The 26,713-nt window shown below is 41.5% G+C and overlaps 2 protein-coding genes across 3 annotated transcripts in view; both read left to right on the top strand.

Annotated features, from left to right (window-relative positions):
- The window catches only part of LOC120804055 (ERC protein 2-like), a 147,238-nt gene extending 140,714 nt beyond the window's left edge, over positions 1 to 6,524 (top strand). Inside the window, exon 18 of the mRNA XM_040153222.1 lies at positions 5,288 to 6,524. The gene's annotated coding sequence lies outside the window, so the exon portion shown is untranslated. The remainder of the gene's footprint in view (positions 1 to 5,287) is intronic.
- A 1,897-nt stretch (positions 6,525 to 8,421) lies between these two features.
- LOC120803916 (protein Wnt-5a-like) lies at positions 8,422 to 21,286 on the top strand. Of its 2 annotated transcripts, none has more exons than XM_040152949.1 (5): positions 8,422 to 9,532; positions 12,644 to 12,792; positions 15,146 to 15,393; positions 18,401 to 18,693; positions 19,317 to 21,285. In XM_040152949.1, the coding sequence occupies exons 2-5, from the start codon at positions 12,656 to 12,658 to the stop codon at positions 19,773 to 19,775; spliced, it is 1,137 nt and encodes a 378-aa protein (XP_040008883.1). In that variant the 5' UTR covers positions 8,422 to 9,532; positions 12,644 to 12,655; the 3' UTR covers positions 19,776 to 21,285. The 2 variants fall into 2 exon arrangements, with proteins under 2 accessions (XP_040008883.1, XP_040008884.1); XM_040152950.1 differs by lacking the exon at positions 8,422 to 9,532 and adding an exon at positions 10,943 to 11,050 and having other exon boundaries at positions 19,317 to 21,286.
- Positions 21,287 to 26,713: the final 5,427 nt, after the last annotated feature.

Raw genomic sequence — 26,713 nt, 5'->3', positions numbered from 1 at the left:
TGAACATAGTTTCTTTTTCGCCTTGGGGCTTTCGAGTGATAAATGAATATTTGAACATGTCCTGCCAATAACAATTTTTCAATCTTGCTTTCTGATGTGAGCGCCTTTGTATTTTTTATGTGTGAATTTCAACAACATGCTCATGTACTGCTTTTTATTCAAGCATACATATATACATCTGTGTGTGCACAGTATGTCAAAACAACCTTCACATTCGGAGTAGGTGCTGCGGATTCCACCCGTATCATTTGTACATTGGCACACCTTGGCTGGACTCGGGGAACTCACCACCATTCCACAGAGAGCCCTCCATCATTCCTTACAGGATTAGAGACAAAGAAGGGGGAAAGGGAGAGGGAGAAAGTTTCAGGGAGGGTTTGCTCTTTTATGTTTTGTAGTTGGCAGAGACTTTACCATAATTTAGTTGAAATAATAGAAGTTTTAAAATTGCTATCATTGTCTCCCTCTGTTTCTCTCCCCCGCTGTCTCTGTCAATTTCAAACCAGATGTCAATTTAAGGAGGCACAAGGAGTTGATGCACGCTAGTGAAGCACTGTTTGAACAAAAAGAAAGCTCTGCAATGGCACACATGAAGCATACACAGTGTCCGGCTTACTTATAGATGCACACTGCCTCTCCATTGGAGTTTAATGAGTTTGATACATGTGATATAGTTTTTTCATCAACAGTCAACTCCACCTAGTGGTGTTTGTGCTGAACAGATTTCTGACTGTGGTGAGGAACGAACAGTTACGAAGGAAACATTACACCAGCAATTGTTTATCTGCACTGAGTCACTTTACTCTGAAATTGCTTGGAAAGGGAGGATCAATACTAAGTCTTTTGATATGAATCCCTCAGAAGCTACAAACTGCAGATAATGTTGCCTCTGAGATCTGGCTGAATGCCTTGGTGGCATAGGCTGTCCATTGCTGGGGAGCAGTTGTTGGCTGTGCTAGTAGCACCTCTTAGCCTGGCATCTGTGAGGCTTGCTCACACTTGCTTTCACCCAGCATGTGTTTGCTCAGATGAAGGAAATTATGTAATTAGCCTGTGAGGGATTGTTTTCTTTCCCTCTTTTCCCCCCTCTCTCCCGCTCTCTACCTTTACCCCTCCGTCTTTCTTTCCCTCCCTCTTTTCTTTTGCACATGCTCTCTCTCTTTCTAGTCCTATGACAGCTGGAGATGGTTCCAATTTAATCCGTGCCACACCCTAGCTCACCTCCTTCATTAATTGCCAGGGTCCATCAGTGGAAGAAAATGAGCACTTGTCATACAGATCCATCTTAGCTCTTGAAGAGCAGCTTTGTTAAACATCAAAGGGGAGTTTCAGAGGTGTATGAGGGATTGGAAATGGAAGCTCTGGGTGTGTGGGGGGTTATGTCAGGGTGGGTTTTGGTTGGGTCGGGTTGTGTGCTGGGAGATGGGTGCAGGGGTACACATGGGCAATAGCGGGGGGAGGAAAACCTGGCATTTTGCTTTCTAATTCCAGCCGGCCTGGAGGCCTGGAGCGCTAAGAAGGGCCTCACTGTTGCTCTCTGGATCAGCCAGGTATTGCTTACATAAAAAGCAAGTGAAAACAGCTGTAGGGATAATTAGCTTGATTCTCCATTACATGCCATGAGGGCCAATAACTAAAAAATGGAGTTTTGTTTGGGTTAGAGCTGCAGCCCCAACCAGGAGGAAGTTGTAAAAGTCATGCAGAAAAAAAGAAAGAGAGAGGAAAAAAGGAGAAATGTAGGGAGAAAGAGCGAGCTCTTGAAGCAATTGTTGCAGAGACGTTCCCTCTTCCTGGGGACGGCTTGATGTAGACCATATTTTTTAAGGGTTTTAAAAGGCTATGGTTTCAGAATGATTGGATGGGAATGTGTGCCATCCACATGTTTTTACCCATCTAATGCAATCTGAGTTTTCAGTTCATGGGAATGTTTGACTTCAGATCAATGAATTGAAGCTAGACCAAATTTTAAGTGGTTTTTTATAACATTTGCTTCCTTGCAATGGAGATGGTGTGTGATATTTTAACCATCGTTGAGCATGTTGAGTCCCCATTACACCATAGGTTCTGCATTCAATAAATCAGACATATGATAAGAGCAGCGATTTGTTTTGTCGTTGTTTTCATTGCAAAGCATTTTGTCAAAACTGCTTCTCTTCTGACCTTCCTTTCCAAGGTTAAATAGACCATCCTCCCCTCTGAAACATGATATATTCTATCACATACTAGCCCTACATTCACAAAGTATCTCAACACAAAGAAATATGTATGTCTATCTAAACCGAACAGTGAGAAAGTCAGCTCAGTCGTTAGTTGTCACTTCTCTCTCCCCCTGTATTTCACCCCCAAAATCTGCCCCTTCATACCACCGAATGTCTTGTTTTACGTCTCTCCACTTGGTAGAGTGAGGTGAGCAGGGGGGGCCGAATTTTTTTGCTGGTAATTGAATTTGGTGTGTTTCTCTTTTTTCTGTAGGAGTGAAAGAACACCAACCACAGAGTAATTCCAAGTGAAAGAGCAGCACTCTAACATTGGTGGTCCCAAAACTCTGCAAGGATCCATTTAACAGGCATTTTATATTAGTAGCACTTAAAGACAAGAAGGGGTTTCGGCCGCTCACATCCAGACTCTCAGGCTTGATATGCAGTCCTCAGGACAAAGACAGACAGATGGAAAGAGAGACAGACTAGTTGGTTTGGGGAAAAATACAGTTAGACTAACTAAATAGGCATCTTACAGATTTGGATCAGCTATTCACTTACCAGGACTCCAACAAGGCATGTTGTGTATGTAGATACACAATACTGGTCAATCTTAACAACAAGATGAGCATTATTTAATTAACACAGGTACCAGGCAGTATACATGTTTTTTCCACTAGACTGTTTCTGCAGCAGGCAATTGAAAATTTTGATTAGCCAACCATTTTCCTGTCTCCAGGCACAGGCTAAAGCAGTATTAATATGAGAAAGTGTTCACCCTGTCTGATCCCACCATCAAACACACAGAGTGGAGGAGTGGGGAGGAGGATGAGGGTTACACAGGGAGTAGAAGATAGGAATGGCTGATTGGAGTTAGAGGGAGATGATGGCAGAGTGTTTTGAGACAGAGAGGGAAATGATATTTTGCCAGTTAAAGGAATGCAGTGATGTGAGTCAGAAATGTGTAAATTCATGCATGTGGGAATAAAGCCATTAGCAAATAACCTACTTTATGTAAAGTGGCTTAATGTGATAGTGGAAGGGATTTGTCAGATCTGTTGGAGTGAGTGTCAAGTGTTAAAGTTTTAGTTTTTATCAGTAGCCGATCCTGTGAAGATTCAGGTCATGGTTTTGGATATTACAGTGCAATTTATCACATTGCCAACCATATAGTCCTCATGTAGCCGGGCTGCTGCACATTGCCACTGTCTGTTTGATGAATGGAATCCCCAAGTGTGTTTACCACTTTGTGTAAAATGTCCTCTTGTGCAAGGCTGTCACATATCATTCCAAAACTGTAAAAACTTACATTGGAACAGGTCATTAGAATTGCTGCATTGTCGGGACACAGAAAGTCAGAGCAGCTAGTTTAATTAGAGTTGTTCTCAATCATACTCTACAATTTCATTTTTTTCTTTGAATCAGACACAGAAACAGTGGCAAGTACTACCTCACCCAGCTGCAGTTTACACTTTTACTTAGAAAAACAAGAGTGTACAAGTTGCTAAAATGTTCTCATTGTGCACTGCAGAATACATGTAGCTGACTTTTTTTTTTTTTTGCAGCCTTTAGCAGCTGTTGATGCAGAAAATTATGGACAATGGCCTTTGGGCTGAAAGGGCTTTAAGCAGCATGTCAGAGCCATTTGAGCTCACTAAATTATCCAGAGCGTGGTTCTGGCTTTCCTGACTGATATAATATGCTTTGCTTTGTCACATGTTTCTAAATCGGGCATAATCTTGACCACAAATGCAGCACTTAAAACTCAGGAACATAAAAGTCCTTATGATTTTAACACTCTGTCACAACATGCTGACATGGAAAATAATCACACGCCGATAAGCGTACACACATTCATGACCACATAGCGACACACACTTCCTCATTAACAGCGTGAACACAGGCGTCATACGCGAATTTGTGTTGTGAATACATCTGTTGTGTGGAGGTAGTGAGGTGTTGACTGAGAAGAAAGAGGAGCGGTCTTCAAACACATCCACAGGCAGGTCGTGCTCTCCATTATGCCCTGCCGGGGGCCATATTTGTTGATTCTCGGGCCCCCCAAATCATTAATTTAAGTGCAGACGACAGCGAAGAAACCTGAGAATGACGTTCAACACACATACACAAATTCACACACAAGCATGTACATGCGCAGAGACACATTTGGTCACATTTACACGCAAGCAGGCACACATTTGTTATGCACGCCCTGCGTTGCATAACAAATGATGGCACTTTAATTGCTGTGCCTGTTTATTTACTCCTGGATGTAATGGATGGACCGTCTTTGCTTGGCAGCCAATCAGAGTGAGACAGGAAGAGTGTGAGCAGCCCTGCAGAACTGGACACATTCCTTACAATCTGACATTCCTCTTTATACTCAACACACACTAACGTAATATGCTACAATTAAAAACTGGATGTCCCCTTATGCGTAAGATTTTTTTTGCTCAATAGACAGGCCAGGCATTTCTACCGCAGAATATTCCCCAACATTACCTATGTAGAATTAAAGTTCTTTCACTATGCCGTCCCTGAGTGACTGATGATAACGTCTTCAGTGATTGGTAGTTATTTTGGGGCCTGTTTGCTCAGCCAATGAGGCGCCCCCAGTGTGCTAGACATACATCATTGTTTCTCTTTTTTCAAAACCTAACCCTCAGGAAAGAAGTGAGTTGTTGCTGACTGCTGTGCAGCCTGAATAACAGACACATTCCGATTGTTTTTTTTTTTTCTTTTTATTAATGAGCACTTGATGTTTGGGCTGCTGCCAGCTGCATTTAGAGCATTCTTAAGGAGCTCTGGAGACTCACCAGACAGTTACAGAAAGTAAAAGGTCAAGCTACAGCTAAGGAAAATCAAAATATCTTCACTGGACCTGAGTGTTTGAGTTCTGTTTGTCCATTACCAGGCAGTGTAATTCCATGATGTAACCTTTTAAGAGATGACCAAGGAAATTAAAAACAACTTAAGATCCTTGGCTAGATAATGCATCTTCATAATACCTCTGTGGATTTTAGCCTTTGTTTTTCATTCTTTGTGGGTGACACGTACTGATTGTCTCTTTTCAATGTTTTTTTCCACAGCTGCTCCACAGCCAAGTACCAAGAGGTTTGAGAGCTTCAACTGCATGCATACACACTCAACCGGCCATACCTCCCCTACATCATGACCAGACATACATATAAACCCACAATTTCAAGATCAGTTTTCAGTTGGTCAGAATTTTTCCATCTTACCGATGAATGTTACCTTCACTGATGTGCACAGTGGCCCACTGAGGACCACGGCCCACTGTGGGTGAACGTCCCCACCAGAGCATCAGTCATCAGTGCTCAGCTTCAAGGTATTGGCAAGGGGGTCCACTGCCTTGATTTCCCTAGCTGTTTCCAACAGACTAGGAGCTGGATTCATTTTACAGTACCACGGTGCTACAGAGTTCTGGCTTCACTTCAACTGACAGTAAACACTGCCGACTACTAGTGTGGCTAAGCTGAGCCAGTGGAACTAGCTGTAAACCCATGCCATTTGTCGACTGCTTCATGATGGCATGAATGTGCTTACTTCTGCAGCTAAATATCAGACTTTTGTAAATTTCACAACATGGACCTCAAAATCCACAATCCACAGAGACCTTCTCAATGTACCGTGCCAAAAGAGACGTCCCTGTCTGCTGAAACAAATTACTGAAATGGGACTGCATCTGAATCATTTGGGCTACCCAGTAAACCACCCTAGTTACTCATTTTGTCTGACCATCTCCCACTTCCTGCAGGGAGATCAACAAGAAAAGGAAAATTTGGGCTTGAAGATGCCCCACAAAAACAGTTTGAGTATCAGCTTACACCTTCTCTAAAAATCAGGACCTTAATTAACAGGGGAGGAAACACAGCTGACCTCAAATCAAACAGATTACTGTAAGAACAGTGTGTTTATACATTTCCCCTTGTGTTCTTTTAGCCTGCTGTGCAGTTGTTTAATGAACCAATATCATGTTCTGTTTGCTTTTCTACATCCAAAAGAGTTTTGAGTGCCACTCTTCTTCTTCTTTTTTTGAAGTTGCAACAGCTGTGTGTGACTTATTATGCTGATGAGTAATGTATCATTTTGTTGTCTATTTATTGATCCTGTGAATCTGAGTGGCTAATCTGTTTCTTATGACGTGAATTGCATTTTAAAGCACTGTGTCATTACTTTTTCTCACTATACTGGAGGTGGTTGTGAGGTGACGATTATAAGAAGTAATGTGTTTTAATTCAACAGTGTTTCCATTTGGCCCTTACCTAATATGTACAGTTTTTGTACAGTGTGCGTGTGTGTCTGTGTGTGTGGTTTTGTGCTGCTCTCATGATTGTGATGACTGGGAAAGTTTGGGGGTAACAGTATTCACCCTTGACTTGTTCCACAGTGTTTTGTGGTGGTCAGCTTGTCTCTGTTGTTTGAATAAAAGTTGTTTTCACAAGAACTGCAACATATGTTTTATCAGAAAGACAATAATGTGAACATTGACATCGTCAGTGTTATTGGTAAATTTGAGTGCAACAATGGGTATTTTCACAAGATTAAAGTTTCACCGCCACTAATGGCAACTACAACAATAGATTCTTGCACTGCCCAAGAAAGAATTCTTCCCAGTTTTCATGGTCTACCAATTCTCTCTCTCTCTCTCTCGCTCTCGCTCTCTCTCTCTCTCTCTCTCATAAACTCAGCCAGATGTTGCCCAGTTTTCTTCCTAGGGGAACGTGGAAGGATGGAGGGGGGAGGAAGGGTGGAGGAGGGAGGGGTAGTGTGGCATGGTGAGGGAGTGAGTGGGGATCAGAAATGTGGCTGAGCATGTTTTAAGCGCTCTTTGACGCATTTGCTGCCTCCCCAGCATCCACCACAGTAACTTTAGCTGGGAAGAGAACTCATGCAAGACTGGCATTTTACACTCACGTCTGCCACAGGTATTCACAATCACATGAAAGAGTTTCAATCCTAAAGACATACACTTTGAGAAAAATGGGACAACCATTGAGACAAAATGACGGCTCTCACAAAAGCATCATTATTCATTCTAAAACATTTTGTGGGATATAATCAATTATGGTTTTTATTACTGATCATTTTTGTTTGATTTTTTTTTCATTAGATAAACTGTATAAGGGTTTAAAATTAAGTTTTTTCATGTACAATTCTGTTTTGTTTTGTTTTTCTACATACAAATTAGAAAAGTAAAAATACTGCATTGTGGCCATATACAGTGCATGTAAAAGTAAATTAATCTTAGACCTGTATGCTGTCTCAGTTCAGTGCTGTAAAAAGCCACAAAGCTGCTGGAAGCCGAATCAACCATCTTTTATCACATTGTCGATGAAGGGTTAAGGGACCGCTAGTAATTTTAAATCAGGTCTGCATCAGACCTGATTGTATGTACTTGACTATGGCTACAACAGGCTCCATCTCTCTCCCCGTCTCTTTCTCCTCCCTCTAACACCTGAAACAAGTCTTTATTTGGGCATACAGGAAGATTTCAGGCAACAGTCCCCTCGCTTTAACTTTTAGTATAGTTTTACTTCTTTTAATTACTGTTATTCTATCTCTGTTTCCTCAATCCAGATGAAAATCTGTCCATCGCAATTTAAAAGAACACTGACCCCCCCCCCCAAGTGCCTCCACTATGCAAAGAGTGAAAATCTACAGTGACAGACATGAAACTATTAAACACTTTACCCTCTGACACTCATCATGGGGTTCACTGAAAAATATCGAACTATAAGGCGACGGAGTCCTGCAAGCATGTTTTGAGATAATCTACCATAAAATAATAATTATCGTAATGACCGTCATGCTCGCAGGCCTCCAGGTGATGAGAGCAGCCTGTATAAGCACACGTTATGGATCTGCTTGTCTTGATTTTACTGAGTGGTAACTCGATCCGCTGCGAGTGAAAATCCTAACCTTGCTCTGGTATGGATAGGGTAATAGCCTCGGGTGCTTTATACGTTTATTTTAGGTAATAGAGACGCTTGTTTTGTTACAGCCTGTTCCGCCCTTCCTTCTTCTCCCTCGCTCCTCTCTCTCTCCACAATTTTACCTACACTCAAATTCCTCGCTTCTTCAAAGTTGGTGACTGGCAGAAGAAGAAAAAAAAAAAAAAAAAAAAAAAGGATTTGAGGAGAAATGTGAAGCGCATGCGCCATCTGAAGGTTTTGCGCTGCGCATCCACGCTGCGGTGTGCTAGTCTGTGAGAGGAGGCGACTGAAGCAGGTGAGAGAGAGATAGATAGAGAGAAAGAGAGAGAGAGAGAGAAGTAGAGAGGGAGGGATAATCGGCGATACTTTTCTGCTCTTCAACACACACAGAGACACACACAACACACACACGGTGTGGGAAGACGACAGACTTGGAGCTTCGGCAAAGTCGCTGTTGTTAACACGCTGTGCTCTTTTCCTCCCCCTGGCACCGTGCGCGCTCGCCAAGCCGCACTGTTTGGAGATAGTCCGCGCGGAAAGTTTTTTTTTTTGGAGCACACTGTCTGGAGCCGATAAATTGTTGCATTTGTTTTTGTTTTTGTTTTTTTGTTAATTAATTAATTTATTTTATTTTGTCGCGAGGCGGATGACTGTTTTGCATGTGAAGACTTTTAAATCGAGCTGAGGAATTGTCAAAGTCGTTGTTTTTGTTTTTTTGCACAGAATGGAAGGTAAATTGACAAGTCGTTTGTGGCGAGGATCACCGTGTGGATCTTTCCGCAGGTAAAACGCGCTATGACCCGAGCGTGTGAGCGGCTGGATTTAATGTTCATAGCAGTATTTTGACGCGTTTTTGGTTTGATACGATTTAGCTATAGTCTGGAGCAGTCTTCACTTGGATAGGGACTATAAAACTAGGCCGCTTTCAATTAGAAGAGAATCGACAAAGTACATGCGAAGTTTCCGCCAGTTGCACTTTGGGTTGCCGTAGATGGTTTTATGTGTTCATAGTAACCGCAAAGTCACACACACTGACTCGTTTAAGGAACTGCTCATTTTCTCACACTGTCTTTAGACATTTTCTATATCTCGCCACCTCCTACCAGCCCTCTAAGCTGTCTGGCGCACGGAGCGCATTCACTGATTCTTGGGCGTCCGTGTTCACCGAAACACCGAACCTGAAGAACTCTTAGCTTTAGCGTTACACTTTCATCAACCCCAACAAAGCACTTTACAGGAGATCCGGATAAAGCCACGGGACTTGTCTCCACCACAGCGGAAAAGGAAGTCTTAAATCCACCTGGCCCGCACTGGGATTATTGGTTTGATATCGTCTGCAGAAAGTGGATTACAACTTCTAACGGGCTGTGCTCCCTGGTGAGTAGCCTATAGGTCTCCTGGTTCACTCAGTTTTCCATGCAGCCGCAGTTTAACTTAAACAGTGGAAAATGTGTGTTTCAGTGGGGCCTTTTTTTTTTGGACTAATACTGGTTCTTGGATTTGGATAAAGGTCCTTGACAGATGTGATGTGTGAAACATGCCCCCCCCCCAATTGACTGTGACCCATATGTCAGTGTCCTGGTGGGCCAATATTGAATTCAACAAATATAAACTACAAGTTATTCAATATAAAGTCATACATAAGAATGATTCAAAATAGTCTGCTTTTCCTCTCCATTGTACTTGAACCTATTTAAAGTCAGGCAGTGGTCTTTGAGCTGCTTCTCTTCTTCAAATCCTTGTACCTGGCTCCCTCTCCTGGTTTTTTTTTAACATCAGGACTGGCAGGCAAAGAGACGCATCAGTTTGCTCTGTTAAATGCGGATAATATTTTTGCTCATTTGTCAGTAAATGACGGTGCCATGCGGTTTGGGGAAAGCTGGGTTTTGTTTTTTTTTAATTTAATTGCTCCTTGAAGTAAATGTTCGTTCATTTTTCGTTTTTTGCCCAGCGCCCACACATCCGTACCCCCCTCCAAACACTTCAAATTCATCCACAGCATATACATTATCCAAAGGCTTAAAGATGCAGGCCATACTGTAAATGTTATGGCTTAAAATAGCCCAGTCATTTATTAAAAGTTGCCATAATTGGATACTCAAAGCACCCTAATGCTTTTCCATTCACATTTTTACAATAATCCGGTGCTAACATTATTTAGGTAAGATGATAATATTATTTTAGATAGTTTGGCCAAAAGTTCAAGCCAGACAAAAATTCAAAAATGAGAGAAGAAATCTAGGCCCAATATTGACTAAAAGATTAAATAATTCCAGCCATTTTTCTAATTTTAAAAGAACCGGTAGACTGCTTATTTTCTGTAACACTTATAGGTTTAATCTTGATCGATTTAGTCCTTTTTAAAATAGCCTCTTAAATGGTCCGCTGCAACAGCAGTGCCCGACGTTTTTTGTTTTCAACGACGGTATTCGAACTGTTCTCTCCGGTCAAGTCCTATGAATACTTAACGCGTGTCAAAGCGTTTCCAGGGGTCACGGAGCGCAGGATTTACAGCAGCTTTCACTGGAGACGCAAAACGCAGGAATGTGTAGACCATTCGAGTTGACGAAAATAATCATAATACATTTGTGTTCAGTGCTGAGTGGCTGCAGCCACAGAAACGAATAAAACACCACGAAGAGAGATGAATTCATAGATATTAGACTCCTGTCGTGTTTCTCTTACAGCTCGTCGTTACAGTTCTCTAGTCTGATTGGCTGAGGGTCGGTTATGAAATGTTAGGTAACTGCACGCACCTGTGGCGTCGTAACAGTCATCTTAAAATATGGATGGGCAGAATCAAACCTGCGCGTCGCTTGGCGCCTCCGCAGTTACCGCTGATGAAGTGTCCGGTTTGGCGCATACATAATATTTAATTGTAGACCTTAATTATTGGTAAGTTGTGTTTTCAAGTCCGCTTCCATTAGCTGGGTTTAGGTGTAAAACCGCCGCCCTCTGTGGATTATTGATTCCATTTATGTGGATGAACTGCAGGGAACATAACATAACCCTACCAACTATAACCGAGGCAGCGCAGAAACTGAAAGCACATGCTGGCGTGTGTGTGTGTGTGTGTGTGTGTGTGTGTGTGTGTGTGCGCGCGCGCGGGCGCTGGGTGAGTGATGGTGAACTTGGCCTCGTCTGTAATGAGTATTAGGCAGGCCCAGGTCTCCACGATTCAACCCTGGAAAATAACGCAGCATGACAAATTAGAGCTGCTCTCAGACCCAAAATTCACACACGGCCCAACTGGAAGGCTGGCACATCGGTTTCACTCGCAAATGTGGGGTAATTCTTTTAACTCATTTTCTGCCTGCATAGCAGCCAAACTATATCACCAAAGCCACACAGCTGTCTGCACATAATTGACATTTTTTTCGTTTTAATTCCTTGTAGTTTTCTTTAGGCAAAAGGCTGCACAGTATAAAACCAGGACGTGCACCATCATCCGCTGACGTGGCTCCTTGCAGACCGGTCCACATTCAATTAATATATATGAAAATTCACTTAGATATAATTATGGACCGGCACGACCATTATTCGACAAATTACATATTTAATAGCAAGACAAATCATAGTTCCCGAAAAGAAAACTTAAAAAAAAAAAAAAAGTCAAACACGTCTTTTCAATTTCTGCGTTTTTTTATTCCTGTAAAATCCTGTTAAATGTTTTTTTAATTAACTATAAGGAAATCTAATTTTAAGAATTTGTAGAACAATTTTGTGATTATTTCCCAAACGTGTTTTTTATTTACAGAAATTAACACAGTTAAATCTTGTCAACAGGATTCAGTACAATCAGGTCTGCCATTGGTTGAAAATGGAACAATATGGAACACCCAAAAAAAGATGGGTTTTACTTTAAGTCCTCACGTTTGAGGTCTAATTGTTTTCATTGAAGTGAACCATATTTGCATTAAAAATGCTACCATAATTGTTGGTTAAAATTAAGATTTAGTTTTGAACCTTATTTCAACAGTAAATGTGAAGCCTAAATGTATTTATTTAAAATAAGGCTCAAACACACTCATTCACTCCATTTAACTAGGCCTCTCTGTCTTTCTGTGTTGTGGCCTTTGTGTGCCTCGTTCTCTGAGTAAGGTGAACTGTCAGGAATGTGTGTAGTTGGGGTTTCATGGTCATTGTGTCTTCTCCAGCTGTATGTCCATCAGTCTTATGTGATTCACACTCAGACTTGCTGCCAAATAATTGCTCTGCAGTGCAGGCACTGATAGCCTCAGGGCACTCATCTCACACAAACACACACACGCACACAACCATAGTGCTGTTTGCCTGTTTACATGTTAAAGACAGAGTTAAGATACAGACATGTAGCTGAAATAATTTTTCCTTCATTCCCATCATACATTTTGACATCACATATATCTGTCTCCCCTTCTGTACTATGCACAATAAACAGTGTGTGAGAGGCAAACATCCAGACAGGCAGGCAGATTGACATGCATCCTGTTCTCTGTCCTCCCTCAGATCAGCGGCAGTATGAACCTGGGGCTGGGCTGTGTGTGTCGGCCAGTTTGCTGGCCCTTTGGCAGCGTGTTGGACTCCAGACACTGTGTCTTTGCCGTCACACTCCTCACGCTCCTCATGCAGGTGGTGGTGGAAGCCAACTCGTGGTGGTATGCATTAATTTTCCCTCCATATTAACAGTATTTCTGTGTATGTCTTAATTTATGTGCGATGTGTTTTTGTGTGTGTTCACTTGTTATATGGTGAGTGGAGATTGTCAGCTTTCACAAGGCATTTTGTCTTTTCTTTTCATAGATGAATCACATTTGTAAAGGGGGCAGCAGTGCCCAGAACCCATGAAAAAAAACCGATAATGATTTTTGAAAAAAAAATGTTAATAGCATTTATATTTGTCTTTTACTTAGTTTCAGAGACAATTTCAGGCTTGTGTGTGCGTTTGTGCTAAGTAATCCTCCTCAGCCTCAGTTGCACCGCATATGAAGTAATACAGCATGCTGACTGTGGCACATTAGCTTTTCAGGAAGACCTTTTTTCTCCCTTATTTTCTTTCTTCACATATTGCCAGACCAAAATTATGAATTTTATAGAAAACATAGAATGATGTGGTTTACGAGTCGGCGTCCAAATACGACACGAGCTCCAAGTGTGACTGCACATATGTGTTTGTGTGTACATGTGTACACACATGACTTTAGGAGAAAAGTCTATATTTGAGCACGCGGCACTTAAACACACAGAGTACTTCTGATAGGAGAAAATACAGTTTACCAGTCACCATAGAAGCGCTATTTAAAGCAAATCACAACGCTTCACATCCTGTGGCTATTTCTGTGTTTTTTATCTAATTCTGCACATTTCAATAATTGTGTATCCCAACTTGAGTGCTTGTAGAAGAACATGAAGTATTTATAGTAAACCCACACTTCCTGTTCAAGATCTTTATTTACTTCAAACGATCAGATCAAAGCAAGTGGTGAAATCATGTGGTGATGGCCTAATTATATGAAAACAATAATTTAAACAATTCATTTGAAGAGGATTTATACAGATAAGCATATTTTAATGGGCTCGGCTCAGTAGGTGACTACACTTAAGTTCAAGTAAGTTGGATTACGGACCCAGTTGAGGACATGCACAGTACCACGGACCGTTTGGAAAGCTCAGTTTGGAGCACAACTGTGTGCATCTTTCAGCTTCCTCTTTGAGAAGACACACAGGTGTGAATGATTTAGAGTGTCAGAGCCGAGGGTCTGCTGACTGTATGTGTGTGTGTGAGACCGAGCGTACTAACAGTGCTTAAGTTTGTTGTTTTGTTTTGGTTTTTTTTCTTCGTTTTTTTCTTCACCATGCTGTATGTTTGTACGTCTGTGTATATGTTGTGTGTGTGTCTTCACTCCGCGTTCCCTCACTGCTGAAATTCCCCGGTCGATCAGGTTACACTGGGGTCTAATTGTCTCTCTCTTGGGGCTCAGAGATGGGCTGCTCTAATTGTCCTGTGGCCTGGAACCAGATGCTCATACTAGTGTTTCTCTCTCTGTGTTTGTCCCTGTCTCTTTCCTTTTCAATTCAATTTTATTTCTTTCCCTTAAACCGAACTGAATGGGGCCGTAGATTAAATTATTCGATTTTACCACAAAAGGCTATGGGGAATGAGCAAACATGAATTATGACAAACATTTCAGCAAAGAAGTCAAAATTTATTGTTTCTTCTTAGTAGATGCAGTGTGTGCGCAGTCAGCTAAATATTACCCTCCAAGACAGTGGTTTGCAGCCTAAAGTTGGGACTCGGGACCACACCATGAGGACACAAGATAAATCTGAAGAGTTTGCGAGCTCTTTAACAAGTCAACAGAAAAGAAATATCTCTTTTCTGCTACACAAAGCTATGTTTATGTCTTTGTTTTTTGTAAAATTCTGGAGAGTTTTGGCTCCTTAAGGTCTCTAATTAAAATGATTGAAATGAAACAATCTTAGTGGGGAAATATCACGCTCTGGTTGAAAATGCTCATAGGTGTACAGTATGCAGCCTGTGACAAGGGTTTGTGAGTAGGCATTGCTTGTCTATGAAGGGTCACAAGTAAAAAAAGGTTGGGAACCAGTACTTTAAGGTACTTAGAGCAAATCTGACACAAATGTACTATTTTTGTACTATCTTTTTCTTGATGCGTTCTTTATTTTACCCTTTTCTTTATTTTACATTTTCCTCATTTCCCTTTTCCTCTTCCCGACTTCCTTGTTTTTGCTTCCATTTACTGTATTCTCTTGGCCCTGAATGACACAATTTCAGTGTAGTGTCAGTAAAAGCTAGGAATGTGTAGGGTTTCGCTCCATCCAGTAACTAACTGCACTTCATTTCAGTGATTAACATGACTTCATCCATGAGTGGGAGAAACCAATCAAGTGAATCAGCTGTTGATTGTGAATTTGGCCTGAAAACTTGCATACATTTGTTATAATGGCACATGAGTGAAAACAAATGTATTATGTGTCCCACTCATCCAGGTCTCTGGCCATGAACCCTTTACTGATCCCGGAGGCCTACATCATCGGTGCCCAGCCTCTGTGCAGCCAGCTGGTGGGTCTGTCACAGGGCCAGAAGAAGCTTTGCCAGCTCTACCAGGACCACATGCAGTACATTGGCGAAGGTGCCAAAACCGGCATCAGAGAGTGCCAGTACCAGTTCAGACATCGGCGCTGGAACTGCAGCACAGTGGACAACTCTTCTGTTTTTGGACGGGTCATGCAAATAGGTAAGAAATAGGAAAAAATGTATAAAATAGCACACATTCTTACAAACATATACATGATCGCACAGGAGATTAATGTAGATACGAACACAGCTATGTGTTCACAAATATCAACATACAGTATACGCACGTTTGCAGTACATATTGACTTATGTTACTTAGTCTCCATACATTCTACGTCTTGCCTTTCTTCATTCTTCCACTCTCTGATTCACTGACCCTCTTCTGTGTGGGTTTGTGAAAGTGTGTGTGTATGAAATGTATGGGGCTGCTGATTCTCAGCAGCTGTGTGGAGGGAATAGTTGGTGGGTGAGGTTGTTGGATAAATCACATGTGGCTTTGGCCTGCTAAACCAGCTCCTGACATGGAAAAGGAGGGAGGCAGAGAATCTGCTTTTCCCCTGATGAATGGGAGACAATCTAACACACACATGTACATACACACGGGCCTGCACGCTGTGGAGCTGGACTGTAGCTGCCCTGTATTTACAAGAAATAAGAGTGCAGTGAGTGTATGCACCAATATATCACCTTGTCAGAGATTACACTGTGTGTGTGTGTGTGTGTGTGTGTGTGTGTGTGTGTGTGTGTGTGTGTGTGTGTGCATGCAGTGTACTCACATCTCTTATAGAAAATTCAAAATCTTTACATTTCTTTCTTAAAAGTGATTCCCACTCCTGGATCCTGTTATTGAACATGGTTTGTTTTAGTTTTCTTTGGATGTTTGCCTTCACTTCAGGGGCTAACTTAAAGGTGGTTTTACCGTTTATTGATCATAACGCTCCAGCTGAATTACAATGAATCTATACAATGTCTGTGTTGGGATCATGGCAGCAGGTTTGGTTGCATAGTAGCAAAATCTGAACAGATCCCTTCGTAGTAGTTTGTAGTTTTGATAACAGTCAGCACTTGTGGTGCTCACATTTTGGGATTCTTTCAAATTCCTCTTCAGGAACGCATGCAGAAAGGTGTGCATTTTCTTCATGTTGGTACTCTTTAAAGAGTCAGTTCACCCAAATTCCAAAAAAAAAAAAATCCCACCCACTCATATTCCACACAGAAAGTTTTGTTTCTTCATTTGTCCAGATTAGGAAATATCCATCTCCTAAGATTTCTGCTCCCGACCCAGTGCAATTAATGGAATAAATGGTGAATGGAATTTCGTTTGTGGTGCTCAGGGCTTTAAAAATAACATTTAATGCACTCAGCAGCAACTCATCTTTCCAAAAATAATGTTCCCTTTTCTCTGGGTAATCCACAGAACATGCTGTCAACAGTTTTTATAGTGACAGGTTTTTTTTGGTAGTAAGTAGTTCCGCTGAAAACTGATCACACCGAGGTCTCAAATAACAAGGACATTGTTTTATGAAAGAGAGGTTGTCGGTGAATGTAATGTTGTGAGCACCATAAACAAAATTTCTGTCACAAACTCAGCTATGGATATCTCAAAAATTGAAGCTATCTGCATCGATAGTTACCACTTGGGGTAAGCTCTAATGTTTTGTTTTCTAGTTAAGGTGAACCACTTAATGTCCTGTTCTATATCTGTCTCTGTATCTATATCCTACATTAGATTATGTGCACGCGTGTGCATGGGTCTGTGTTTTTTTACACTATTCTTGGTGATTCTGCCTGTCTGTGTCCCTGACGCTGCTGACTCCTTCTCTACCGATCAGTCCTCATAGAAACCTCATCAGCAGCCACTCTCCCGTTCCTCTTCTCCCTCCCTTTCCCTCCCCAAAATTTCTACTATCTCAGACCACTCTGGGCCAAGTAAACATGTCCTCCCCTGTACTGTATGTCCATCTATCTGAACACCCGTCTTACTGTCTGTCTGCTGGCTTAGGACACTGCTGGTGATTTCAAGCTGAGCTCCGGGAGGGGGGGGGGTACAGGAGAAGTGAGGCTGCAGTGTGGGAGACAACAGTTTGTCTGTCTACAGGTCTACTATTAGGCCAATATCCTCAGTCTGGTTTAAAAATTGTACTAGACTAATAAACCCCCCCCCTATCTGATCCCCTTTAGCCAGAGTTTCCCACCTGGACTTCTTTCAGACTTTCCAATAGGTTTCTTTATTCATCTTTCCTCTTCTCCATCATTGTCTTTTTCTGCCTTTTGTGATATTAAACTCGTGTATGTGTCTCCTTTTCCATTTTGCGTACGTTTTTCCTTCAGTGTCTTTTTCTTAACTCATCTCTTCATACGTCTTTTCTATCCCCTTCCTAATCTCTCTCTGTCCATCTGTTCTTATCATTATAGCATGCCCTCTAAAGGTTTAGCCCAGCAGGTATACAAGCTGTGCATTTTTATATTGTTAGCAACCTCTGTCTTCAGTGTCAACAAAAAGCCTCATAGTAATGTCAGCTTTCTTCGTTTTTTCTTTAGTAAATTCATCTTGATTTTCTCTCTTAGACCGTGGCTTTGTACAGTGGTAGTAATGGATAGAGCATTTGGAGACAGAAAAAACTGCGTATGTGTATTTTTGTCTTTCTTTTAAGTTTCCCAACCTCTTGTCTCCACAGAGGAAATGTGGAGGGTAGAAACAATAGGAGTTAAGGAGCAATGGCTCCAGAATCTCTCAGTCATGAAAGATAAATTAAGAGTCATAGTCACTTTCAGTTTGGGCTAAATGGCAGCTGCTTGTTAAGAAGGATCTCTGTCACAGGAGGGCGCTCTCTTCTCTCTGGCTGAAGCCCAATAACAGCAAACCAGATTCCACTGTTCAAAATGTTGGTGATGAGGAGCCTGCAGCACTTGGCTGTAGTGCTCTGTAATCTTAAGTGTATGGTGAATGCTGTCATATGACATCAAATCACATAACACTCTGCAAATTCTTAAAGCAAAATGACAGTGAGACACATTCAGTATAACATAAATACACATGCAGAACCTACAAAAATGGAATCAGAGGATGGATTTGCCAAATGATAAAATTGCCCTTTTACATTTCTCATTTACTCTGTCTCTCATTGTGTCAAATGTGACATGCTGCTCCTGTTATGTATCTGCAGGCAGTCGAGAAACAGCATTCACTTATGCCATCAGCGCAGCAGGGGTGGTGAATGCGGTTAGCCGTGCCTGCAGAGAGGGGGAGCTCTCCAGCTGTGGGTGCAGCCGTGCGGCTCGCCCCAGAGATCTGCCCCGAGACTGGCTGTGGGGTGGCTGCGGCGACAACCTCAACTACGGCTACAGGTTCTCCAAGGAGTTTGTGGACGCACGGGAGAGGGAGAAGAGCTACCCCAAAGGCTCGTATGAGAGCTCACGCCTGTTGATGAACCTTCACAATAATGAGGCTGGAAGGAGGGTAAGAGCCTCGGGTTACATGCACAAATACACTCTCAAAGGGATCTCAAGATGTCAACAGATAAGAAGCAAGCAGAAAGATATACACTACAGGCCCTGGAATGAGACCAACCAGTGATAGAAAGAACAAGAGGAGTTTGGAAGTGAGACAATCCAGGTCAATTAGATGGGTCTCCGCTGATCATCTGTCTAACAGCTCTGTCTACTCTCCCCTCCTGAGGCTTTGATCTGTGGGGAGATGGAGACATTGGAGGCAGCTCTGGGGTTTTTCCCTTCCAAACATCTTGAAACCACCTCAAAGGAAATGTAATACCAGATATCTGTTGCCAGGCTGTTCTCTTTCAAGTAGAACAAATGAGTGGACAATATTTTATTCAGTTCACCATGGGAGACGTGGACGGGATCATTTTGTCCTTTATAGCAAAGTAATCCTTTATGAGATCAAGAGCATCATATTGTGGAAATATTTATGCAAACAAATTAGAAATATGATGAATGTGTCACTCGGACATGTTATTTTTCTGTAGTTGGCCACATAATAGTAAGCTCTTCTGCAAGTTCTTCATCTGTTAAATCCAAGTATTTCTTTTTTCCCTTTTCTGTCCCCCTCCTGTCCACTCTCAGACGGTGTCAGACCTTGCCCACGTGTCCTGCAAGTGCCACGGGGTATCAGGGTCATGCAGCCTGAAGACGTGCTGGCTGCAGCTGGCTGACTTCCGCAAGGTGGGTGATGCACTGAAGGAAAAGTACGACAGCGCCGCTTCCATGAAGCTCAACCCGCGTGGAAAGCTGGTGCAAATGAACAACAAGTTCAATGCTCCCACGAGCCACGACCTGGTGTACATCGAGTCCAGTCCAGACTATTGCCTGAAGAACCAAAGCACAGGCTCCCTGGGCACAGTGGGGCGCCTTTGCAACAAGACCTCCGAGGGCATGGATGGGTGTGAGCTGATGTGCTGCGGCCGCGGTTATGACCAGTACAAGGCCCAGATAGTGGAGCGCTGCCACTGCAAGTTCCACTGGTGCTGCTATGTCAAGTGCAAGCGCTGCACCAAAACCGTAGACCAATTCGTCTGCAAGTGAGAAGAGGAGCGCTGCCTGTGTGTGTTCACTTGCAGACGATGGGCATACATCTGTGTGTATTCATGAGCAGAGGAGCACAGGAGTTGAACACAGTGAGAGAATGGAAGAAAGAAACTATATAAATTATATTTATAGAGTTAAACAATTATGCCATTGCAAAAAGACTGACTCTTTTTTTCAAAAAAAAATCTTATGTCTTCAGAAACTGAGAGTATCATGAAATATTTATTTTGAGATTGTTATGTTTTATTTTGGCCCAGTCATCACCAGCCGGTCTTAACCCCTTCAAGTGCCTAAAAATGGCTGGAAATCTTCCCCCACCCAACCTGCACCATTTTTTATTTTTTATTTTTTTTTTAATTTCAAAAAACATCACTTTTCTTGTCAGATGGGTCACACTGATTGTGAAATTGGACTGTGATTCCCATTTCCTAACAAGAGTAGAGTTCGATATTTGTGTCATAGTTGACTAAGAGGTCCTGTTTTGTTGTTTGAGAGTGACTGTGTTGAGAGGAGAACGCCTGTGTGCTCTAGTGTATGGATGTGATTTTGTGGGCCCAATCCCAAACCAGCCGTAGACATCCTACGGATGTAGGAAGTCTACTTGTCCCCTCTCATCACATGTCGAGTAAGGAACACTGTTGGTTCGTTCGAGTCCTTGGAGTATAGTGGCTACAGTAAGAGGGCTGTTTTGGGGACTTATTAAGCTGTCCCTGAAGCCTTAAAGTTACCCAGGTGCTGCAACAAGCCTTCCACCATTATGCACTTTGATACAGAGGCTTAAACCTGTCTGTACGTGTCTGTTCAGCTGTTTTTTACTACAGTGCATCAGCAAATATATCAATATTATAGCCTACATTCTTTTCCATATTAATGCAGATTATCCATTTAACATTATTCTACAATACTTAACATGGTTTGAATATATATGGGCAATGTTGTGGTTACAGTGGTGAAATATTCCATGCTCTGTGTATATAGTATGTCTATCCAACCAATCGATAAACTGTATTTATTTTCTTTAACCAGATCCTCCTTAAAGCTTAAAACAGAAAAGCGTCTCCATTAGATTTCAATATTTAGGCAGACATCCCCAAGTTTTGGAGTCACTTTTTAAAATTTTATTTTCACTAATGCGGCTCTTCACTGTTTTTTTGTAAAGGGAAAAGCACCTTATTGTTTCAAAAACACATTTTTTTTCTCACTCATGTTCAGCTTTACTGTTTTACACACGTATATATCACAGATCTTCAGATTTTATCATTGCCACCAATTTCCAAAACCACTCAGTTAACTGCTCACTATCCCTGTGATGATTCTCAATAGACAAACTATTTCTACCAATCCAACTATGTATATTTATAAGCTTCTCCATGAATTTGAGATTTGTTAAACTTAATGTGTTATAGCTGATATTTTGTTACTTTTTACAAATTGGCTGAATGCTCTACTTTGTTTCAATAAATATCAAGTGTAAAACCAGCAGAGTAGTTACTCACAGTGTTTATTCAAGTTTTATTTGTCTGTACCTTTTGACTAAGATTTTTTTTTTTTTTCATCTCCTGACATAAACCTTTTTCCTTTCTACATATACATTGCTAAGTAAGTTTATCTTCTTGAAAAGTGTGTGTGCCTCAGTAGAGATTTGACTACTGATTTTATAAAATGAGATAACTTCTTTTGAATCAAACAGCATTTCAGGGTTTTTATGAACCAGTTACATTCCTATATTCAGTCTCCTCACCCATGGGCAGATTTAGTAACAGACAGTCAAACCCACATTGGATGACAGCTGTTTTAGGCGTGGAGTGAACAAAGACCAGTAGAGTTTTCTTGAGAGCTTTGGAAGATGGTCTGGAGATTGGGTGTCTCTCAGGGGGGTGGTTTAAATTGTATTATAAGCGCCCCTCAACAATCCAGTGACAGTGGATCAGTTAATGGAATGATTAATCATATTTGTGTCAGGAGAATAGGAAGAAGGGGATTTTCAATGTGGGGGACGAAGCTGTCTGGAAGACAACTGCGCCTTGTCAGAGACTGGTGGAGCTCAAGAGGAGATGCAGAGAACAGGAGAGGAGATTGGGTAATGAGAAACGGGGGATTACATGAGGGCTGAAGGAGAGGGGATGTGAGAGGAGAGGCCCGGGGGAGAGCAGCAGAGAGAAAGTGCTTTAAGGAAAGTAGAGCTGAAGGACTGCCATTACAGTGTAAACGCTCCTGACATTGACTAATATTTACACTGGTAAAACGATACTGACTTTAGGAGCACATCCCATATGTGACCCTGTCAATTGGCACCATATGTGTTTCTACGTACTTACATATGCACCCACTTGCACAAAATGTGTTACATCATGACAAGTGTTTACATTTCTGATTGGTGTCATGCAGGGCAATAAGCAAAAGCAGGAGATACAAAGTTAGCAAGGAGGGAGAGAAACTGAAAGAGAGTAAAATTAAAAAAAAAAAAAAAAAAACTCAAAGGAGACCAAGGCCAGCAAGAAGCTTTACATATTTGAACCTTCTGCCAACAGCAACTTTTAATCGGATACGAAATCACCCTTCAACTTTGTATTTCTTATGTACATGAAGGTCCGAGACTACTTGCACATGCTGGACGAGGCTCATTGGATGTCTGCGTGACTGACTGACTTCATACCAGCAGAACCCTTCTAGCTGTAGCATAAACAGAAATCCAGGTGCAAAGCAGGCTAATACAGCAGGCGGGCGAAACCTGAAACCCACAGGTGCACAGGTATGACTTACCTGCCACAACTCATTTAGAGAAAGAGGCACGGATACTTCCAAATATTCAGACAAAATACTTAGTAGTCTGATTTTGGCTGGCCTTTCTCCACCTGCCCCTTACTCTGCTCCCACCTACAGTTTGATAGATAATACGGGCGACTGTGTAAATATTTATACGCCTGTTCTACAGAGAACAATACCATCTTTTTGTGGCTGGGGTCACAGGGTGATAATGTTGTGATTTAGGTTTGCACACACAATTAACTGTTCACCACAAGAGCACTTTGTTGCTTCAAAAGTGCACATATACTTAGAGAAGGAGGTGCATAGCAGATATTTTAAGCTGGTGTAAAACTTGGCATCTCTGTCATCTGCTTTTCACAGTTTTATCTAAGAAAACAGCAGGTCTGTCTAAACGTAGCCTTCTTCCGGCTATCTCACATTGCTCTCATATTTGCTTCCTTATTTAATCTCCTTTTCTCACAGAAAATAAACAGAAACAAAAATATAAAAAATAATAAAAAAAAATTCCCAAAAGGAACAATTGTGGCTTCATATTTTCAAAATGTTGAAATATGCACATAACTCAAGCATATATTGTGCGTTAAATGCTTGTTTGCTTCTGTGTGTGTGCATGTGTGTTTTTGTATTCATGCAAAGGTGATAATTATGATGATGGACAGAACAGGGTGGATATAAACTGAGGTTCACACAGCTTACTGAGTGGTTTTACTCTATTCTTCTCCTACTGCATTAAAATTCCGCAGAGGTTCTTCAGGACGATTACGTGACAAGTTGTGTTTTCCTAAAACTAAGCAGCTGGTTGATATAAGACAACCTCCCTCTGCTCAGGCCAGATCTGCTGACCACAGCTTTGTAGATTCATAAATATTTTGTTGATTCTGTTCCTGTAGTGGAAAAATCTGAACTAATGTTCTACTGTAACTGCAATATACCAGGCAAAACCTATTGATGTAATACATTTACACCACATTTTAACATCTGTGAAACAAACCTCAGCTTGAACTCTGGCCTATACTGTTTTTTTTAACCACGCTACACTATGACCAGAAGAATTTCGGGTTATATAGAAACAGTCTTAACCCTGCTCATATCACCACATCAAACCATGACTCCCTTGAGCAACATAAAACTGTCACTGCAGAAAACAACTACAGTTGGACAAAAACACATACTCTCTATTTATCAGAGCTGGTCAGATTTGTGTTCTAAAGCCTCACAAAACAGAATACATGAACTGTCAGTGCAACAGCTCTGGCAAAGCTCATCTCTCCAAGCCAAAGTGGGGCTTGTTCCACTCCCTGGCTCTTACTTTTAAACTCTCATAAAGCGACAACTCGGCCAAAATAAGAGCACTCAGCAGAGCTGCATTTAGAGTTATTTGGGATTGTGGTTGTGTGCTTTAGAGAAAGAGGGCAAGACACCGCACCGTGACGTCGCAAACAGTCTGGACTGGATCAGAGGGACAGGTCGGTGCCACAGAGTTACCCCCCTTTTCTCTCTCTCACTGCCAGTTCTATCCCAATGTCCCCCCCCAGAAACCACTCACACCACAAGTTGTTTCAATGGGGCACAACTCCAGCTGAAAATAGAAAGGTTAAACATAGAGGTCACAATTTCTCAATGTGCATGACTGAGGCTTTTGTGTGTATATGCAGGAGTGTGTGTGTGTGAAAGAGAAAGAGAGAGAGAGAGAGAGAGAGAGAGAGAGAGATAGTGAGAGCTAGAGAATGACGACTACTGAGAGAAATAAATATCAGTTCAATTGCTGTTCTTATACTAATAACTTTTATTCTAGAAGTTTATCTTATACTGTGTGGAACTGGTTACCATGGTATCCAATTATGAATTAGCCCATTGTCCTATAATCAAATGTAATTAGAGCTATTAGTACTAAATACAGTTGCAAAGCAGAGGAACCGAGGATATCCCAGGAGACAATTGCAAATGGAAAGGTAAACATAGCAGAATAGCTGTTGGTGTATGCGTGTGCATGTGTGTGTATGTGCAGCACCGAAGTAGTATAGTGCACTGCAGCTCATCTGGCTTTATTGCTCACAGATGTGGAAACCTATTCACCTTCCTATGACAGTAAAGGATAACAATCTGTTATTCTGTCTGAAATGTCATTCAGAATGACCATTTTACCGAATGAAGTTTTTCTTCACAGAAGCACTTTAATAGATTTTTCAAAAATCTGAAAATTCATGAAAAAGGTAAACATTTACAGTGGAGTATTCCACTATGACATCTGATCGGCTGTTCTTAGAGACTCTGATGCTCTGTGTTTCTGTCATTGCAATGCTTTGCTCTCACACAACTCCATTTTTAAGACAGTGCGGGTTACATACACTCTCACTGCCATCGCGTCCTTACGTTATGGATTCTTTGCAGCGTGCATGCAATATATTACACAATCAGACATGTTTACAAGCCCAGAACAGACTTACTTGTTTGTGGTTTGCCATGGGATCTTCTCTATCTTTCCTCTTCTCCTGTGGTGGTGGTGATGTGCATAAGTGTATTTGTTTGTGTGTGTGTGTGTGTGTGTGTGTGTGTGTGTGTGTGTGTGTGTGTGTGTGTGTGTGTGTGTGTGTGTGTGTGTGTGCAGCTCTGCCCCACAGGGAGCTGAGTGCCAGGTCAGAGCCAGTAGCTGAGTGATCCTGTCAGCCTGTTAAGCCTTCATGGATTACACTAAAGTGGGCCCCTGGGGTTGCTCCGACATCACTGCAGCTCTGCCCAGTTATGGTTAAAGTATCATACGGAAGCTATTGAGCTTCCTTTTCCATCCTCATCCTCATTGTGTAGCACTAACTTTCAGTGGTAGAAGAAGTATTCAGATCCTTTAAGTAAAAGTATCAATACAGCAATGTAAAAATACTCCGTTACAAGTAAAAGTTCTGCATGAAAAATCATACTTAAGTAAAAGTACATAAGTATAGGCTGCAAAGTGTAGTTAAAGTATTAAAGTAAAAGTCCTGGTTTGGTCCCTCTGACTGATAAATTATTATATATGACATCATTAGATGATTAACTCTGAGGCATCAGTGTGTAGCAGCATGTTACTGTTGTAGCTGCTGAAGGTGGAGCTGGTTTGAACTACTTTATATACAGTTGTATATACAGGGACACCGGATAAATCTGAGGGGTCGTGAGATGACAGGAAAGAAGAAAATACAAAGTTCTGATACACACATCTGTTTTCAGTTTTTGGACTTCTTCTCTAATCTTTGGTTTTTGGTGAGATATTGGATCATTTGAACATTTATCAAAAGGTTATACTCAAGCAAAGTACAAACACCTCAAAATTGCACTTAAGTACAGTACTTGGATTAATGCACTTAGTTACTTTCCACCACTGCTAACTTTACATTTACATCTATCATAACTCTGCAATCTATCTACAAGAGATGCTCGAACTGACTCTTAAAAGCTGTGCCATACAACAAAGCAAACAGGAAGTTAAAAAACAAAATATCAATAAAACAGACACCCGATATATGCGAGAACACAGGGGGAAATGGAAGTACTTGCAGATGTAGAACTCATTCCTCTGTAAAGTGAGCAATCGGGATCAACCGCCTTAATTTTTGAAACAGGACAATAACATGGATAAAAGAAAAAGCTGTATCAACTCTTGCTAGATTCATGTCTTACATACAATCAACTGAACACACTTACTCTTATCGCAGTGAGGAGTGAGACGAAAATCATGGAGGGGAAACGGCAGAGGAAGCCGACAGACAGTGACTGATGCGCTCCTGGTCTGTGAGATGAAGTCATTGGATTTAATGTTCATATTAATGAAGCGTATCAGTGAAGTGTTGAAGTTCAGGTTTAAGAGGGATCCTGGTGAGTCATTGGCCACCGGAGGCAATCAATCAACAGAGAGCCTGTTCTCACATAGACTCTCTCCCCCAACCAATCTGATGGTAAGAGGATCTAAAATATTTTACAGAGAATAGAGTAACAAAAAGAAAAAGAAAAATTAATCTTTCCACCTGCCATTGACATGAAATTGGTCATGCTGATTGAGAAAATAAAATATATATCATATATGGTATAAAGAACTGAAACTATAAATGACAGGTGTGTGGTCCGGGACATAGCTTTTTTTTTTTTTTTTTTTTACAAAACACGATGGAGGAAATCTGATACTCTAAATGGAT

The sequence above is a fragment of the Xiphias gladius genome, chromosome 18 (assembly GCF_016859285.1).
Source record: "Xiphias gladius isolate SHS-SW01 ecotype Sanya breed wild chromosome 18, ASM1685928v1, whole genome shotgun sequence".
In the NCBI taxonomy this organism is placed as follows: Eukaryota; Metazoa; Chordata; class Actinopteri; order Istiophoriformes; family Xiphiidae; genus Xiphias; species Xiphias gladius.
This window is presented reverse-complemented; position numbering and strand designations above follow the sequence as displayed.

What these genes read in the sequence shown, in the direction of transcription:
- LOC120803916 (XM_040152950.1), top strand. Translation starts at nt 12,656, where the DNA reads ATGAACCTGGGGCTGGGCTGTGTGTGTCGGCCAGTTTGCTGGCCCTTT. An exon ending in TGGACGGGTCATGCAAATAG is followed by an intron (nt 15,394 to 18,400) that starts GTAAGAAATAGG and finishes ATGTATCTGCAG; the next exon opens with GCAGTCGAGAAACAGCATTC. An exon ending in ATAATGAGGCTGGAAGGAGG is followed by an intron (nt 18,694 to 19,316) that starts GTAAGAGCCTCG and finishes GTCCACTCTCAG; the next exon opens with ACGGTGTCAGACCTTGCCCA.